Here is a 20,300-nt window from a genome sequence, read left to right as displayed (position 1 = left end):
ATTTGGAATTCTTCTGTAAGAAATATTTGTCCCTTCTCCCCCATTTACTCTTAGTCATTTATTTCTATCAGTAGAGACTCATGAATATGCGTTTTGTTCTTTGAGTTATAGTCCAGTACTATCAAACTGTTCCGGTTTTAGCCATTGATAGTTCTTTTAGGCTGGTTCCTCTGTCATTTTGACATGACTTTTATATTTCCTTCTTTTTTTGCGTTATTATGCTGGATAGAACTTCCACTATGATGATGTACAGAATAGTGAGGAGAGGACATTCTTGCCTTGTTACTGATTTCAGAGTGCAGGTGTTGCATCTCACCATAAAAAATTATTTTGGTTATAGGATTCTTATATATACCTTTTATTAGGCTAAGGGAGTTTCATTCTATCCCTAGTTTGTTGAGTTTTCATTTTTCATGGATGTTGAATTTTGTTGAATGTTTTTTTCTGAATTTACTGAGATAATTTTTTTATTATTTAATAATTTAATCTGGTGAATGACTTGTTAATTTTAACTGTTGAACCAGCCTTATATTCCTGAGATGAACTCCCTTGATCCTGGTATATTATCTCTTTAATATATTGCCAAATTCAACTTGCTAATATTTTCTTGAAGATTTTTGCATCTTTGTTCATGAGGGACATTGGTCTGTAGTTTTCTTGTAATATCTTTGTTTGGCTTTGATACTAAGATAATGCTGGCCTCATAAAATAAGATGGGATATATCTTTTCCTCTTCTAAGATCTTGAATAAATTTTAGAGAATTGATATCATTTCTTTTTTAAATGTGTGGTAGACTTCACCAATGAAACCATCTAGGCTTGGAGATTTGGAGAGAAAGATTTTTGGCTGTAAGTTTAATTTACTTATTAAATTATTTACTTATAGGGCTTTTTCGTTTTGAATAAATTTTGATAGTACTTGTCTTTTAGGAAACTCATTTCATCTAAGATACCAAATTTATGGACATAGAGTTGTTTATAATATTTCTCTATTCTTATTAACATTTTTGGGATCAGTAGTAATGTCCCACTAATATTCCTGCTATTGGTAATTTGAATCCTCTCCCTCTCCTATCAGCTTGAATAAAGGTTTATTGTTTTATTGATAATATCAAAGAAGCAGCTCTTTGTTTCATTGATTTTCTGTTTCTCTCTTTTCAATGTTATTATTTTCTGCTCAACTAATTATTATTCCTTCCTTGTTTTACATTTTATTTGCTTTTGTTTCTCTAATTTCTTAAGGTTTAAGATTAGGTTACTGATTTTAGATATTTCTTCTTTTCTAATAGAGTTGCTTTTCACAGTAGTTATGTTCTGTAATGTCACTGTGAAGACTGAATTAATGAGTACTGAGCTTTTGCTCCTAAGAGAAATATGGGGTTAAGTTCCTACAAGTCTCTGGTCATAAAATTTTTGTGAGTCAATCCATACATAATCTTTTGTAAGTTTATTTCTGTTTATTTTTTCTTTTTAAAAAATATTCTATCTATCTATCTATCTATCTATCTATCTATCTATCTATCTATCTAAGATAGAGAGCATGTGTGCATGGGGGTGGGAGGGTGGGGAAAGAGGAACAGAGGGGAGGGGAAAAGAAGGGTAAAGAATCTCAAGCAGACTCAACACAGAGTGAGGAGCCCAACTCAACTCAGGTCTTGACCTTAAGAAGGTCAAGTGTTTGGAAATTATGAAATCATGACCTGAAATTATGAAATCATGATCTGAGCTGAAACCAAGAGTCAGATGCTTAACCTACTAAGCCACCCAGGCACACCTGTTTGTTTCTGTTTAAAGACATTTTATTCGGTATATATTTTTGATTCATTAATATTGAACTCACAGCAAATAGCACTTAACTCTGGCCTAAATCAGCCTTTCTAAAATTAGGAACATTAGACAGCACTTTTGTACTATGTTTGGGGGCCATTTTAAATAGCAAAACCACCAACAAAACCCACAAAATTTGGAAAACATGGCACTAAAACTGTGAAAAAGATGCTGCTTACAGTATGAGGGCTTGAAACAAGAAGGCAGAGAGGATCACTTTGTTCAGCTTCAGCAATCTGTGTGTCAGGCAACTTAAATTTTTGCTGCTCTGTGTTTCTCTCTGAATGACCATGAGAAGACTGCAAGTATTCATTTTGGGATTACAGATAAATTTTACCAAGTTGGCAAATTTGCAAATAAGGAATCTGTGAATAATGAGAATCAACTGCATATGTATTCAATGTTAAAAATGTTCCTTTAAAAAATGTTCCTTTAGGCACTGCTTTAACTGCATCCTGCAAATTTTGACATGTATTTTTGTTTAATTCAGGCTTTGGTAAACTATGGCATACTGTGTGTTTTATAAGTTAAGTTTTATTGTATCATTCTTTTATCTATCATGCTTTTCTGTTTGTGCTGTAACAGCAAAGTTCATTAGTTGTGGTACATACTGTATGGCCCACAAAGCCTAAAATATTTCCTATCTGGCCCTTTATGGGAAAAGTGTGTTGACCCCTGATATAGTTCAGAATATTTTTTAGTTTCCCTTGAGACTTTTTACTTGATTCATTGATTTAGACATATATTGTTTAATTTCCAAACACTTGTACATTGTCCAGATGTATTTCTGTTATTTCTAAATTAAAGCTGTTATGGTCCAAAAGCGCACATTGTATGATTTCTATTTTCTTTAATTACATATAGCGTCTCTTGGTGAATATTCTGTCTGCATGAGAGAAGAATGTATAATGGTTTTTTGTTGTTTGGTGGAATATTCTATAAATGTCCACTAAGTCTATTTGGTTCATAGTGCTGTTCAATTCATCTGTGTCTTTACTGATTTTCTGTCTACTTCTGTGAATTAATGAAAGAGGAGTGTTGAAGTTTCCAACATTAACTGGATTTGTCTATTTCTCTTGTCAGATCCTGTTAGATTTTGTCTTGTGAATTGTCAAACTCTGTTGTTAGATGCATACACATTTAAGATTGTTATGTCTTTTTGGAGAATCCTTTATCATTATGTAATGTCCCTCTTTGTCTCTGATAATCTTTCTTGTTCTGAAATCTACTTTGTCTGAAATACAGCCACTCTAGCTTTCATTTGGTTCTTTAGTGTCTCATATATATCTTTATCCCTTTTCTCTTAATTGATTGAAGTCTATATCTAAAGTGAGTTTTTTGGGGTGCCTGGGTGGCTTAATCGGTTAACCCTCCAACTCTTGATTTTAGCTCAAGTCGTGATCTCAGAGTTGGGAGAATAAACAGTACATCAGGCTCCATGCTGGGTGTAGAGCCTGCTTAAGATTCGCTCCATCTGGGGAATCCTGGGTGGCTCAGCAGTTTAGCATCTGCCTTCGGCCCACAGCGTAATCCTGGAGTCCTGGAATCAAGTCCCACATCAGGCCTGCTTCTCCCTCTGCCTGTGTCTCTGCCTCTCTCTCTCTCTCTCTCTCTCTGTATCTCTCATGAATAAATAAATAAAATCTTAAAAAAAAAAGATTCGCTCCATCTCCCTCTAACCCTCCCCTCTTTCTCTCTCTCATACACACACATTTTGTTTTTTTATTTTTTTTGACTACACACACATTTTAAAGCAAGTTTTTATAGACAGGATATACTTGATTCTTCCTTTTCAATTCAGTCTAACAATCTGTTTTTTAACAGCTGTGTTTAGACCATTCACATTAAAAGAGATGGATATAGTTGGGATCAACATCTGCCATCTTTTATTTAAATTGTGGTTAACATACCATGTAATATTGGTTTCTGGGGTAGAAATCAGTGATTCTTCACTTATATACAACACCCAGTGCTCATCATAACAAGTGCCTCCTTTAATACCCATTACCCTTCTAATCCATCCCCCACCCATTTCCCCTCCATTAACCCTCAGTTTGTTCTCTATTGTTAGGAGTCTTTTATGGTTTGTTTCCCTCTCTCCTTTTCTCCCTCATCCCTTATGTTCATCTGTTTTCTTTCTTAAATTCCATATATGAATGCAGTCATATGGTACTTGTCTTTCTCTGATTGACTTATTTCACTTAGTGTTATACACTCTAGCTCCATCCACATCATTGCAAATGGCAAGATTTCATTTTCTGATAGCTGACTAATATTCCATTGTATACATATACCACATCTTCTTTATCCTTTCATCAGTCGTTGGACATTTGGGTTCTCTCCATAGTTTGGCTATTGTTGATAATGCTGCTATAAATGTCAGAGTTTATATATCCCTTTGAATCTGTATTTTTTATCCTTTGGGTAAATAGCCTAGTAGTGCAATTGCCAGATCATAGAGTAGTTCTATTTTTAGCATTTTGAGGAACCTCTATACTGTTCACCAGGGTGGCTGCACCAGTTTGCGTTCCCAGCAATGCAAGAGGGTTCCCCTTTCTCCACATCCTCACCAACGCTTGTTTCTTGTGTTGTTAGCTTTAGCCACTCTGACAGGTGTGAGGTGGTATCTCATTGTGGTTTTGATTTGTATTTTCCTGATGATCAGTGATGTTGAGCACCTTTTCATGTGTCTTTTGGCCATCTGGATATCTTCTTCAGAAAAGTGTCTTTTCATGTCTTCTGCCCATTTCTTAACTGGACTATTTTTGGGGGGTATTGAGTTTCATAAGTTCTTTATAGACTTTGGATACTAACCCTTTATCAGATATGTCAAGAGAAGATATCAGAAATATCTTTTCCCATTCCATAGGCTGCCTTTTAGTTTTGTTCATTGTTTCCTTCACTGTGCAGAAGCTTTTTATCTTGATGAAGTCCCAATAGTTCATTTCTGCTTTTGTGTCCTTTGCCTCTGGTGACATGTCAAGTAAGAAATTGCTACAGCCGAGGTCAAAGTGGTTTCTACCTATGTTCTTCTCTAGGATTTTGATGGTTTCCTGTCTTACTTACATTTAGGTCTTTCATGCATTTTGAATTTATTTTTGTGTGTGGTGTAAGAAAGTGGTCCAGTTTCATTCTTCTGCATGTTGCTGTCCAGTTTTCCCAACAACATTTGTTAAAGAGACTATCTTTTTGCCTGCTTTGTCGAAGATTAGTTGACCATATAGTTGTGGGCCCATTTCTGGGTTCTCTGTTCTGCTCCACTGATCTGTGTGTCTGCTTTTGTGCCAGTAGCATACTGTCTTGAAGACTACAGCTTTGTAATATAGCTTGAAATCCAGAATTGTGATGCCTCCAGTTTTTTTCTTTTTCAGAAATGCTTTGGCTATTCAAGTCTTTTGGGGTTCCATACAAATTTTAAGATTGTTTGTTCTACCTCTGTGAAAAATGCTAGTGGTATTTTGATAGGGATTGCATTAAATGTGTAGATTGCTTTCAGTAGTACAGACATTTTAACAATGTTTGTTCTTCCAATCTATGAGCATGGAATGCTTTTCCATTTCTTTGTGTCCTTTTCAATTTCTTTCAGAAGTGTTCTGTAGTTTTCAGAGTACAGATCTTTCATACTTAGGTTTATTCCTATGTATCGTACTGTTTTGGGGACAATTGCAAATGGGATCAATTCCTTGATTTATTTTTCTGCTGCTTCATTATTGGTGTATAGAAATGCAACAGATTTCTGCACATTGATTTTATATCCTGCAACTTCTCTGAATTCATGTCTTAGTTCTAGCAGTTTTTTGGTGGAGTCTTTTGGGTTTTTTTTTTTACATAGAGTACCATGTTATCTGCAAATAGTGAAAGTTTGACTTCCTTGCTATTTTGGATGCCTTTTCTTTCTTTTTGTTGTCTAATTGCTGGGGCTAAGACTTCTAGTACTTTGTTAAGAAGTATTGGTGAGAGTGGATATCCTTGTCTAGTTCCTGACTGTAGGGGAAAGACTCTCAGTTTTTCCCCATTAAGGATGATGTTAACTGTGGGTCTTTCGTATAATGGCCTTTATTATGTTAAAGTATGTTCCTTCTATCCCTACTTTGCTGAGGGATTTTATCAAGAAAGGATGCTGTGTTTTGCCAAATGCTTTTTCTGCATCTATTGACAGGATCATATGGTTCTTTTCTTTTATTAATGTGGTATATCATGTTGATTGGTTTGTGGATGTTGAACTACCCTGTAGTTGAACCACTCTGGAATAAATCCCACTTGATCATGATGAATAATTCTTTTAATGTACTCTTGAATTCAATTTGCTAGTATTTTATTGAGAATTTTGCCATCCATGTTCATCAGGGATATTGGCCTGTAATTCTTCTTTTTAGTGGAGTCTTTGTCTGGCTTTGGAATCAAGGTGATCTGGCTTCATAGTATAAATTTGGAAGTTTTCCTTTCATTTCTATTTTTTGGAACAGTTTGAGAAGAATAGGTATTAGCTCTTCTTTAAATGTCTGGCAGAGTTCCCCTGGGAAGCCATCTGGCCCAGGACTTTTGTTTATTCGGAGATTTTTGATTCCTGATTCAATTTCTTTGCTGGTTATGGGTCTGTCCAAATTTTCTGTCTTCCTGTTTCAGTTTTGGTAGCTTATAAGTTTCTAGGAAATTGTCCATTTCTTTCAGGTTGCCCGGTTTGTTGGCATATAATCTTTCATAGTATTCTCTTATAATTGTATTTCTGCGGTATTGCTTGTGATCTCTCCTCTTTTATTCATGATTTTATCTACTTGAGTCCTTTCTCTTTTCTTTTCGATAAGTCTGGCTAGGGATTTATCAATTTTATTAATTCTTTTGAAGAACCAACCAGCTGTTAGTTTCATTAATCCATTCTATTGGGGGTTTTTTTTGTTTCTATATCCTTTATTTCTGCTCTAATCTTTATTATTTTCCTTCTAATGCCAGCTTTAGGCCTTATTTGCTGTTCTTTTTCTAGCTCCTTTAGGTGTAAGGTTAAGTTGTGTATTTGAGACTTTTCTTGTTTCTTGAGGTAGGCCTGTATTACAATATACTTCTCTCCTAGGTCCCCCTTTGCTGCCTCCCAAAGGTTTTGGTCTATTGTATTTTCATTTGTTTCCATGTATTTTTTAATTTCTTCTTTAATTTTCCAGTTAACCAATTCATTCTTTAGTAGGATGTTATGTAACCTCCATGTATTTGATATTTGAGGTCTTTTCCAGATTTTTTTTGTAGTTGACTTTAAGTTTCATAGCATTGTGGTCTGAGAAGATGCATGGTATGATCTTGATCTTTTTTACTTTCTTTTTTTTGAGAGAGAGAGAGAGAGAGAGAGAGAGCGAGTGCATGAGTTGGGGGTGGGCAGAGGGGGAGAGAATCTTACGCAGGCTCCACACTCAATGCAGAGTCTGATGCAGAGCTCAGTCTCATGACCCTGAGATCATGCCCTAAGCTGAAATCCAGTCAGATGCTTAACCAACTGAGCCACCCAAGTGCCCCTTTTTGTACTTGTTGAGGGCTTTATTGTGACCCAGCATGTGGTCTCTTCTGGAGAATGTCCCATGTGCACTCGAAAAGAATGTGTAGTCTGCTGCTTTAGGATGAAATGTTCTGAATGTATCTGTTAAGTCCATCTGGTCTAGTTTGTCATTCAAAGCCATTGTTTCCTTGTTGATTTCCTGCTTAGATCTGTCCATTGCTGTAAGTGCGGTATTAAAGTCCCCTACTATTATTGTATTATCAATGAGTTTCTTTGTTTTTATTATTAGTCAATTTATATATTTGGGTTCTCTCAAGTTGGGAGTATATTTACAATTGTTAGATCATCTTGATGGATAGACCCCTTAATTATGGTATAATGCCTTTCTTCATCACTTGTTACAGTCTTTGTTTTAAGATCTAGTTTTGGGACACCTGAGTGGCTTAGCGGTTGACTGTCTGACCCCTTTGGCTTGGGGCATGATCCCGGGGTCCTGGAATCGAGTCCCACATCGGACGTCCTGCATGGAGCCTGCTTCTCCCTCTGCCTATGTCTCTGCCTCTCTTTCTCTCTGTGTGTCTCGAATGAATGAATGAATGAATGAATGAATGAATGAAATAAAATCTTTTTTTTAAAAAAAGATCTAGTTTGTCCAATAAAAATATGGCTATTTCACCTTTGTTTTGACGCCCATTAGCATGATAGATGGTTCTCTATCTCTTCACTTTCCATCTACAGGTATCTTCAGGTCTAAAATGAATCTCTTCTAGGCAGCATATAGATGGATCTTGATTATTTTTTTCCCTTCTGACACTCTATGTCTTTTGATTGGAGCATTTAGTCTATTTACATTCAGATTGATTATTGAAAGATATGAATTTCATGCCAGTATGTTACCTGTAGAGTTGATGTTTCTGGTGGTGTTCTCTAGTTCTTTCTAGTCTTTGTTGCTTTTGGTATTTTGTTTGTGTGTTCTGTAAATTTGACTGTGATATGCCTCGGCAAGCATCTACCATCTTGCTAGCTGCTTTTTTTCCATTTGTCTTTTGTTTCTTGTTACCTCTTCTGTTTAATTAGGCATTTTTTTTATGATTCCATTTAATCTCCTCTATTGTTATTTTTGCTACTTTTTCTAAAACCTACTTTAATGGTCACCTTAGGTTTTGCACTATGCATGTTTAAATAATTCAAATATACTAAGAATAACACTTTACCTGTTGTATATAAGGACTTAACATTATATTCTCAAGTCTTCCCTCCCATTCCTGTATAGTTGTTATATATTTTATTATTACATATGCTGTAAACACTTAAATACCTTGTTAATTTGTTATAGCTTTGTTAATGCTTTAAACTATTATTGTGGAGGCACGAGTGGCTCAGTCAGTTGAGCATCCTACTCTTGATTTTGGCTCAAGTCATGGTCTTTGGGTTGTGAGGTCGAACCCCGTGTCAGGCTCTGTGCTCAGCAGGAGATGCTCTCTCTTTCTCCATATCCCTTCCCCTGGTCATGCATTCTCTCAGAAAAAAAAAACTTTTTTAAAAAGTTATTTTTAATGGAATAAAGAGGTACAAACTTCCACTTATAAAGTAAATAAGTCACAGAGATGAAAAGCAGTACAGCATAGGGAATATATTCAATAATATTGTAATAACTTTGTAAGGTGACAGATGGTAACACACTTATTTTGGTGAGCATTTTATAATGTATATAATTGTTGAATCACTATTTTGTAGACCTGAAACTAGTAAAATACTGTATGTCAACTATACTTCAATGAAAATAAAAATCTGAAAAACTTATTTTTAGAACAATTACAAATAAGATAAATATAGATTATATTTTACTGGAGGTTTTAGAGCAGAGTAATGGTCACTTTAAAATGTAACTCTGAGTAAGGGGGAAGCAGAGAGACCACCTGGGAGGCTATAGCTGTAATCTAATTGAGAAATGATAGTGACTTATTCCAAGGTCATGTTAGATAACATAGAAGAGGGTGTTAGGACATCCAGGAACTTTTTTTTTTACTTTAAAATCTCAGTTTTTCTTGACAGCTCAAATATTTAAATTTTTTTAAATTTAAATTCAATTTAGTTAACATATAGTGTATTATTAGTTTCAGGGGTAGAGTTTAGTAATTCATCTATTGCATATAACCCCCAGTGCTCATTACATCACATGCCCTCCTTAATGCCCATCACCCAGTTACCTCACCCCCTCATCTCCCACTTCCAGCAACCCTGTTTGTTCCCTGTAGTTAAGAGTCTCTTATGGTTTGCCTCCCTTTCTGTTTTTATCTTATTTTTCCTTTCCTTCTCCTATGTTCATCTGTTTTGTTTCTTAAATTCCACATATGAGTGAAATCATATGGCATTTGTCTTTCTCTGAGTTATTTCATTTAGCATAATACCCCCTAGTTCTATCCACATTGTTGCAAATGGCAATATTTCACTTGTTTTGATGGCTGAGTAATATTCCATTGTATGTGTATATATATCCATTCATCTGTTGATGGACATCTGAGTTCTTTCTATATTTTGGCTATTGTGGACTTTGCTGCTATAAACATTGGGATGCATGTGCCCCAAAGTTACTGCAAACTATTTAATAAGGTGTTCACATTAAAATACTTTTTAAAAAGGTAACCAGTGATCTTTATTGACCTCATGGTTCAGCTTGAAATAATCACAGTAATTGTCAGCATCATCAGACAAGTAGGACTGCTTAAAAAGTACATTGTCATCATTGTAGGGCTTTTTTTTAAATTTAGGATTATCCACACATATTAGTCAAAACTGATGCACCTGTCCACCTTTTTTGTTGGTGTGTCTTTGTTGGTAAATTATTAGGTCACTTACTAGAAGTTCATCATATTCTATTTAAATTATATCAACCAAGCTGGGGTGTCTGGCTGGCTCAGTCAGTACAACATGTGACTCTTCAGCTCAGGGTCCTGAGTTCAAGTTCCACATTGAGTGCAGGGCTTACTTTAAAAAATATATAAAAAGATAACTGTCAGCCAAGTTACATGCCTGGGTAATTTCAGCAAAATTGTGTTCCTGAATTCTAGATTATGTTCTCTTTATAGAATACAGGAACTTTCAGTAATAAATGTTTGACTTTTAAAAATGTATCTACTCTGGGACACCTGGGTGGCTTAGCAGTTGAGTGTCTGCCTTTGGCTCAGGGTGTGATCCTGGTCTGGGAATTGAGTCCCACATTGGACTCCCTGCAAGGAGCCTGCTTCTCCCACTGCCTATGTCTCTGCCACTCTCTCTGTGTCTCTCATGAGCAAATAAATAAAATTTTTAAAAGAATAAAAAAATAAAAATAAAAAATAAAAAAATAAAAAATGTATCTACTCTATTTCTTTGTGGTGACCTGAATAAAAGCCTGCTCTGTTCTGTCTTAATTCAAACTTTCCGCTCTGAAAAACTGGAAACCCTACTTTTAATTATTAACTTTTTCTTTTTAATTCAATATCTGTTTGTTTTAAAATGCTTTTAAAAAACTCTTTTTTGCAAATTTCCAAATGTATTATGTCTACTTAAAAGTAGAGTACTCTGGGCAGCCTGGGTGGCTCAGCGGTTTAGCACCGCCTTCAGCCCAGGGCGCGATCCTGGAGCCCCGGGCTCAAGTCCCACGTTGGGTTCCGTGCATGGAGCCTGCTTCTCCCTCTGCCTGTGTCTCTGCCTCTCTCTCTCTCTCTCTCTCTCTCTCTCTCTCTGTCCCTCATGAATAAATAAATAAGATCTTAAAGAAAAAGTAGAGTACACTGACCCTATGTGTATTTATCCCCCAGTTTTATCAACTTTTGCCATACTTCAAAAGTAATCTATAATCTCCTTTTTACTGAAATATTTTAATCGAATTTTGATATGTGCTGTTATTTCATCCCTAAATATTTCAGTGTGTATCTTAAAACCAAATTTAAAACGGGTGTTTTCTTAAGTAACCACAATATCGCATCGATCATGATTAACAATTCCTTAATATCATCTAATACCCAGTCCATATTCAAATTTTCCCCAAATCTGAAAACATTCTTTCTGTATTTTCAAAGTTAATTTGATCCAGATCGAAAATTGGTCCACTCACTGTATGTGATTGTTTTGTTATCGTATATTTCTCTTAACCAAAAACAGGTGTCTCCTCCTCCCCGCCCCCCTTTTTGTTGCAAGCCTTTCTCTTGTAAAAAAGCAAAAAACAAAAAACCTGGTCCATTGTCCTGTTGTATGATTGGGTTTGTTTCATTCGTTTCTCTAGAGTTCTTATAGATCAGAAGTTAGAGCAAAGAAAGCCTTCTTAAACTGAAATTTGGTTACTTTTTTGGCAAGAATATTTCACAAGTGGTACTATTTTTTGTAGTATTAAATGAGAAGGCACATAATACTTGATTGTTGAACTTTTAGTTGATTGATCAATAGGTTCAGGTGATGGCAGCCTTAGCTTTTCATAGTAGTTTCCTGTCAACCTGCTCTGGGATGCTTTTAAAACCATTGATGATTATTGCCTGGATCCAATTATTTTATTAGGAGTTGCAAAATGATTATTTTCTAAGCATGTCGCTACCCCTGCATATATTAATGGATGTTAACAGAACTCCGTGTACACCAAAGCTGTTTGGTTAACTTGAAATATGCTTCATATCAGAAAAGCAGAATAGGGGATCCCTGGGTGGCTCAGCGGTTTAGCACCTGACATTGGTTCAGGGCGTGATCCTGGAGTCCTGGGATCGAGTCCCACATCAGGCTCCCTGCATGGAGCCTGCTTCTCCCTCTGCCTGTCTCTCTCTCTCTCTCTCTCTCTCTCTCTCTCTGTGTGTGTGTGTGTGTGTCTCAAATGAATGAATGAATGAATAAAATCTTTTAAAAAAAACAAAAAAGCAGAATAAAGGGGAAAGAATTAAGCATCAATTTTCAGAGTAATGAATTGGTGAACTAGCAACCTACAGGGGTGTCCAGTGAATTTTGTTTCTCTCTTCTAAATATCATATTGAGCTCATGACTTTTTATATATTCGATATGTTTTAATAAATTGCAGTCATTATTCCTTCTGGTATCAATGTCTCATCTTTGGCCATTGGGAGCACCTTCATTCAGTCTAGCTTCTGTGTCCTTTTGGTACTACTGTATTGGCCTTTGATAGCCTCATTGCTTTTTGGCTCAACAAGATATTCCAGGTTAATCCGATCTATTTCTTGCCCTAGACAGAAAATCTGTGTATTTTGCTAAGAAAATGTACCCAGTTATCTTCTTTTCTTTATATAGCACCTTTCTTGATCTATACAGTGATGCTGAAAAACTCATACTTTGTTCTCCACATCTAATTGTACAGTTTACGGTTATGTATCAGGCCTTTTCTGTATTTGTTGTTTGCATTAAATCACAAGCCCTCATTTCTTTTGGTGTCCAGTATAGTGTGATCTCCCTTGTTCTTGCATCTTGTCCTATGGCACATGCCTGCATTCACCTTAGTATTTCATTGCTTAGTACTTCTTAGTCTCTGTTGCTCCATATTTGTTTAATCGGTTTATGTCTTTTTTCAAGAAATTTATAATTTTCTAGAGGTTAGGACATACCCATTACTTTAGAAGTTAAAAACCAAATCTATAAAAAAAACCCAAATACTAAGGAATATAGTGATAACTGAATAAACATTAATTGAATTGAAGGACATATTTTGCTTGGCTAGCTGATGGCCACATTTGCCAACAATTTGACAACAGTAGTGCCAATGCTGTACTTAAACTCAAGCCAAACTTAATCATAAATCTTTACACCAGAATTTAAAGTACAGGTGGTTTAAAAGTATTCAAATTAATGTATGGGAGAGGAGGCACAAATATTCTCTTCAGAGAATAAAAACTTAGCCTTTGGTTCTAGAATGTAGTTTTAAGGCACACTCAAGAAAACTACTTTCAGATGGTCATTACTTCTGATGCCTGGCTTCAATTCCTACTTGGCTTAGTTTCATTATTGGTGGCCCAGAACTTGGCTGATAAGTAGGAGAATTGGAAACAAGACTGGCTGCCTGGCAAAACCTACTTGTGGTAACTTGAATTGCTTTTGATCTTATTTGTCATCTTATCAACTATTTTTTGTACTGCTAAATGAATGGACTTTTTATGGTTTTTATAGAAGAATGGAAACCAGAAAAATCAGACTATTTACAACACTTAAAAATGTGACTGTAGTTCTGTAATAACACTGAAGCTACCCATCCTATGATGAGACTGTGTTAATTTGTTTTATGATTACAGTTGGAAGAAGTAGCTGAAGTGATGTGTCCCATCTGTCTACTTTCCTCTTCTTTTTCTCTTACCTCCCAAGGAAGAGGCTGGAGATTCTTTAGAATGCAAAGAATAAAAAGATAAATTTTAAAATAGATTTGGTGGCATCTGGGTGGCTCAGTCTATTAAACATCTGACTCTTGATTTCAGCTCAGGTCATGATCTCAGGGTTGTGAAATTGAGCCCCACATCATGCTCTGCACTGGCTGTGAAGCCTGCTTAATATTTTCCCTCTCCCTCTGCCCCTCCCCCATGCCTTCTCTAGATAGATAGATAGATAATTTGGATTCATGTTCAGACAACATTTCTTGGGTTTGCTTATAGGTCCTGTTATTGCCTTGGAGTTTAACGGAGATGGAGCTGTAGAAGGATGCCAACTTATTGTCAGTGAGATATTCAATGGGACCAAGGTACAAGATTTTATTGATTATTTCTCTTTCATCAGACCTTTCATGTCATTTCCTTTTCCTTACAATCAAATAGTACTTTTATTCCTGTTGTTCCTTGGAATAATAAAAAAACCCAGCAGATCATGATTTTTTAGAATCTATGATAAATAATTGGGGGGCTAAGCTTTGTTTTTTCCTTGCCAAATTAAAATGTTAATTCCTTAAAACTTTACAAAATAAGAATCTACTAATTGAAAAACCTTCAATAATACATGTTTCTAAAGTAAAAAATCTCATTAAATGTCCAAGTTCTTCCATTTTTGAAAACTAGTAATATGTTGAAAAATGTTATATAAGATTGTATACTTTAGACAGATGATCCTATTGCCCACTGTTCATTTTTATTTGCTTCAGTAATGCTTCATCAGACATTGAATTTGAGGACTCCTGGGTGGCTCAGTTGGTTGAGCATCTGACTCTTTTTTTTTTAATTTTTATTTATTTATGATAGTCACAGAGAGAGAGAGAGGCAGAGACACAGGCAGAGGGAGAAGCAGGCTCCATGCACCGGGAGCCCGATGTGGGATTCGATCCCGGGTCTCCAGGATCGTGCCCTGGGCCAAAGGCAGGCGCCAAACCGCTGCGTCACCCAGGGATCCCAGCATCTGACTCTTGATCTCAGCACAGGTCTTGATCTCACAGTGGTCGGTTCGAGCCCCACATTGGGCTGTGTGCTGGGCATAGAGCTTATTAAAAAAAAAACATTGAGCTGTATCTAGAAATCATTACATATCACATGTAGGTAGTTTCTAGATAATGCTGATGAGGTTGGTGTATCTAAGAATTTCAGACTTAAATAGCTTTATATAACTTAGAAACCAAACATGAGTACTAAATGAGTGTGTATATATATATACACACACACACATATATATATATAATAATTTTTTGATAAATATCTGAGATGAAATTTTTGGTTTTGTCTGATTTGGCTTATGGTTTCTTAAATTTGCATAAAGTACTTTGTCTTTTGTGTCATTTTATCATTTCAACAGTACTAAGGGGAGTACTAAATATAACTAGATTGAATAGAAAAGGAAGCAGAGAGAAGATGGTTATATGATTTGGAGATTTTAGATCTGAATGAGTCAAAGATTATCTAATCCAGTGTTCTCATTTTACAGATGTGGAAAGTTAGCCCAGAGAGGTTTATTGAATGAATTGTTAGCATCATACAGCTAGTTTATGATAAAGCTAGAGTAGAGCCTGGGTCTTGTCTAATTCTTAGATGACATTTGTAAAAATGATTTTTGAAGGGTTCTACTGAGTACTGGGTTTACTGATGTTTAGCAAATAGTTCATTTAAAATTAGTAATATATCTTTAGCAACTTTAAAAATGACAATATCAAGTTTTACCTATTGAGGTTATTAGGAAGTAGAAGAAACTAAGATTTCTTTAAATAAACCTCTCTATTCAGTAGATTTCATAATATTGACTCTTGTATATTTAAAAAAACAGTAAAACTCCAAGTGTGATAAAGTACAACTAAAGTATTATGAAAGCAAAGACCTTAAGTGGTTTTAAAAGAGCTCAATTTACATTATAGCTACTGAAACTATATTGTATGGATTCTACAGAATACTGATTAAGTATTATATAAATGGTGTACTTGAATTTCTTTTGATAGCAAGCTTGTGACTGTTCTGTAGACAACATGCGCTTTGGAATTTGGGGATTGCTGGTATTTATTTTTTGCTTCTTTTATATTTAAAATAGATGTTTGTATCAGAAAGCAAGGAGACAGCATCTGGAGATGTAGACAGCTTCTACAACTTTGCTGACATACAGATGGGAATATGAAGTGCAATGTGGAACCAAGGACTTGGTATTAAGCCCTTTTTAATTTGTGTATTAACAATGGTTTTTACTAATGATAAAACTGTTAATGTTTATTTCTTAGTAAACTGTTGAATACTGCATCATTTACTTCAGGTTCAAAAATAGTTTGTTTTGGGGCACCTGGCTGGCTCAGTTGGTAGAGCATGTGTTTTGATCTTAGGGTCATGAGTTCAAGACCCGTGTTGGGCATGGAGCCTACTTAAAAAAAAGTTCATTTTAAATTTAGTAGTTTTAATCAGCTTAAAAACTGTTTAACCTGCTTCAATAAGGCTGTGGTTTTCTTTCCTTGCTTATGATACCATTATTAGAACATAGAAGTGGCTAGCAGTTCATGATTTTAATCCTCATTAAATATTCTTTCAAATCTCTAAGAATTTAAACTTTTCTCAGTGCTCCATATATTATTTGAGAATGCATTCCATTGCTTCTTTTCTTTTTTAATTTAGAGAGATCTGTTAGTAGTTGATCAATTAGAATGAACCTCTGTACATTTTTTTCATGTATACATAGCCAGTTAAATAATTGCTTCCTAGTTGCATAATGTGGCAAATGAGATTTTGTACATGGAATTGATATAAGACTGTGTAAATTGATTTTTTTAATTAATAGGAATTTGATAACCATTTTGCAATTAACTCTACTAACTGATGTTGGTATAGCTGTTTAAAGACTACTTTGTGAGTAGTATGATTATTTGAATAAATTCCACACCATGTAGTTTTTTAATACAACTGCTAAAATGACAATTCTGCTTCCTGGTAAGAAAATACTAAAATCTAAAATCATAGAAGCCTGATGAGCACTGGCAGGTTTCAGAAAGGTGAAATCACCAGCTCTTAGGAGTTAGCAGGAGAATTAAAACCTTGTGACATTTAGGTATGAAGTGCTTAGGCATGATGATAAGCTATGCAGATTTTTTGTAAAAAAAAAATCTAGATAAATTTGATTTTCATTAGATATACCATTAATCAAGTAATAATGTTCTTCAAGTATGATGAAATTGCTTTTGGCTGCTTTAAAGCATTATTTCCCAAATCAACTTGACTATAATAATTTACCAGGAGGCAGGGGAGAGTTACTTGTTTAAAAATCCACATCCTTGGGATCCCTGGGTGGCGCAGCGGTTTGGCGCCTGCCTTTGGCCCAGGGCGCGATCCTGGAGACCCGGGATCGAATCCCACATCGGGCTCCCGGTGCATGGAGCCTGCTTCTCCCTCTGCCTGTCTCTCTTTCTCTCCCTCTCTCTGTGACTATCATAAATAAATAAAAAAAAATTAAAAAAAAAAATCCACATCCTTGAACCCAGTACCCAAATACACTGATTCAGTCACCAGGGGAAAGCCGTTTGTGAGGAGTTTGTTGTAACCTAAAGTAATCATTTCAGAAGATGTGGATAGGGCGATCTGGAGAGAAGGTCTGGACCTGCCATGTACATCATGTAATAACAGCTAATAGGAAATTAGCTTTCAGAGGTCTATTTTTAAAAGAAACCTTAAATTTAAATCTATTTTGGTAAAACCAAGACTGAAAATAGCCACTTATAAAAATCCCTCTTATGGTTGTTACTAAAAGGATATTTTCGTGTATAAACTGCTTTTGGATATTTTCAAATTAATTTATAAACTACATTGAACTGTGTGTTGATGTTCAGAAATAATACATTCAAATACTTTTCATTTTAAATTAATGAGTAAAATTGACTACCTACCCTGTGTCTGGCCTTGTGCAAACCATTAGCATTGTATCATTTCAGTCTTTTCTAAGAGCATTCTATACTACATAATCAACCTCCTCTAAATCAAAATGATTTCATGAGATGCAAATAAAAATTGGTGACAGGTTTAACATAATTTTGATCATAATTTACAAATAAGCTTTGCAATTAGTGGTCAGAGGGCATTAATTTTTTCCATGGTTAAAGCTAAATTAAACATATTCCTTCTGATTGTGATTATATTATTAAACACCATTATTCATATTTTTTGTTTTTCAAAAATATAATACAATGTTATGCAAAGCTGTAAACTGAGTTCTTTATTTTATCTATGGTATTTAAGCAAAAAACTCAGGAATATAACATATAAGGGAGATGTTAATTTTTAAATACTCACTAAATTTAGTATCTATTAACCAAAGCCTAAATTGTACATTCTTCAGTTGGCTAAGAGCTTTTACCCAAGCTTAATTTGTCTTTAGGGACAGTCATTTGGCTTCTGAATGTTTAAAAAGATTTTAAAAAATAAGTAGTACTATGGTTGTTTCTGTAGTTCCAAACTTTGATAGTAATTATACTGCATTTCATTTTTTAATAGCTTTTGAATTCATGAACATTTATTAGCAATGAAATATTAGCAATTTTATTGTTATACATGTTTAAACATTATATTAGCTTATTTCTCCTGTGTAATTAGTACTGCTTTTTGCTTCTGTATATTTCTGTCTAGCTTTTGTATGTAATTTATATCTAGTGTTTATAAAACGTGATTTGTAATAAATGTTGTTAAAATGAAAATGGCTGGGGTGCCTGGCTGGCTCAGTTGGTAGAGCATGCGACTACTGATCTCAGGGTCGTGAGTTTAGGCCCCACATTGGGGGATAGAGTTTACTTTAAAAAAATTAAATGAAAATGGCTTAACACTAATTTTTGAGGTCCACTGTATAACATACATCTTCTCATACATGTGCCAAGATTTGATCATGGCACAAATTTTTCTTAATTTAAATTCAATTGGCCAACATATAGTACATACTATAGTTTCAGATGTAGTGTTCAATAATTTATCAGTTGCATATAACACCCAGTGCTCATCATGGCACAAATTTCTTAATGATAGAAGTATAATAGAATGGTCTGGTCTCTGTCTTATGTTAGAACTGTGTGCCATATGTGTGCACGCGCACATGTGTACACAAAGCACTCTAGAGAAATGCAAAGGAAATAGAAAACTTGTTTTAATCTAAGGAATAATGCTTCCTTTGTTAAAAGATACATTTTATTATGGTTGAATACTTACTAAGATTATGCATTTCTCTCTTCCATGTTTAAGAAAATAATGAACCATGATATAATTTCTTTCAGGTTTATACAAATGGACCTTATTTTTAAATTACTACCAAATTTTCCAGCCATCTGTACCCAACCTCTCCCTTTCCTAGCCCATAAATCAGAAGTACTAAAAATGTAGATTGGTTAGTTTTTTAAATAAAATCTGAAATACTGAAACTACAAATTGGTTAGTTTTTAAATGACATTCTTTATTATTTTTTTCTATGTATGAAGCTTTTTGTACATTTAGAGCATGGGGGGAAATAGAAATGTACAAGACAATAGAAAAATTACTTCTTATTTATTGGGTAATTCTTGCTGTGCTGAGTTTAAAATGTATTTTTCTCATTTAAAAAGGACATATTTAATTTTGTTCTCTATATAGAGAAATGATATTGTAATTAGGGCATAATTACTCCTTCAAAGTCCATTCTAGAAAGTATTTTGTCCTTTAAAAGCCTAACACTAAAAATTTGAATTTTAGTAATGAAACCCACCCCCCTTTTGTGTGTTTGTGTGCGTGTGTGTGAAAATGAAGTAATACACTGTTGACTTGGTTTTCTTTTTTGGTAGATAGTGTTGGAGGGAATCAGCAATCAGTCCTACATCAGAGGGAAAGCAGGAAGCCTTTAAGCTACATCTTTCTCTTTTGACATTTTGGCTTTTAATGGCAAACTCCTGCAAGATGTTCCAAAAAGCAGTCTCTTCCTTTTTTAATGTTTAGGGGCTTTCCTGGTGAGGGTGGGTTCTCATCTATAAATAGATAATGAGAGAACAGGAGCACAGGTCAGCAAGAGCCCTGGCATTGTCACCTGGGCTCTGATCCTCCCAGTGGGGCCTGCCTTCCCCCATTTCAGTTTAATCTGGTCTACTCGCAGTTGTACTAATGAAAAGTAACTGGCATATATGACAACTACCTAAATGATGTTTATAAAGTATACCTTGAAAATAAAATATACTTTATGAATGCTAAGTATTCTCAAAGTGAGTATGGTGTTTTTGAGGAGTTCAGCTGGGTAGCCATACACCCATCTACAAACAGGCAACTGAATGGAGAAAACAAGTATACGAGGTTATTAAGACTTTAGTGCTGTTTTCTGATGATTGATATACTTCCATTTGTCAAATGTAGGTCAGTTTGTTAGGCTCATTAATAAAATCGTTTATAAGTGTCCCTGCATGTATGCACATAACCCCAACTGGCCTCTGCCAGAGACCCCCTGAGTGCCATCCTTAGTCCCCAGTTCCACACCCACAAAATCAAAGAAATTAGCATGAACCAGGAGCATCTCACCCAACTGTAGGCACAAGTGTGCATTGGTAGAGAATCAATTGCTCGCCAAAAGAAGATGGTTCATTAGA

General features: G+C 35.1%; 1 protein-coding gene across 2 annotated transcripts in view; it reads left to right on the top strand.

Annotated features, from left to right (window-relative positions):
• The window catches only part of RP2 (RP2 activator of ARL3 GTPase), a 52,251-nt gene extending 32,340 nt beyond the window's left edge, over positions 1 to 19,911 (top strand). The window contains exons 4-6 of one of the 2 annotated variants that reach the window (XM_077888516.1): positions 13,927 to 14,012; positions 15,770 to 15,878; positions 18,972 to 19,911. In XM_077888516.1, the coding sequence (XP_077744642.1) occupies positions 13,927 to 14,012; positions 15,770 to 15,853 (170 nt within the window). In that variant the 3' untranslated portion in view covers positions 15,854 to 15,878; positions 18,972 to 19,911. Of the gene's footprint in view, positions 1 to 13,926; positions 14,013 to 15,769; positions 16,624 to 18,971 lie in introns of those variants that run through there. The other variant, XM_077888515.1, reaches the window with a different exon arrangement.
• The last annotated feature ends 389 nt before the right edge of the window (positions 19,912 to 20,300 follow it).

The sequence above is a fragment of the Canis aureus genome, chromosome X (assembly GCF_053574225.1).
Source record: "Canis aureus isolate CA01 chromosome X, VMU_Caureus_v.1.0, whole genome shotgun sequence".
Classification (NCBI taxonomy): domain Eukaryota; kingdom Metazoa; phylum Chordata; class Mammalia; order Carnivora; family Canidae; genus Canis; species Canis aureus.
This window is presented reverse-complemented; position numbering and strand designations above follow the sequence as displayed.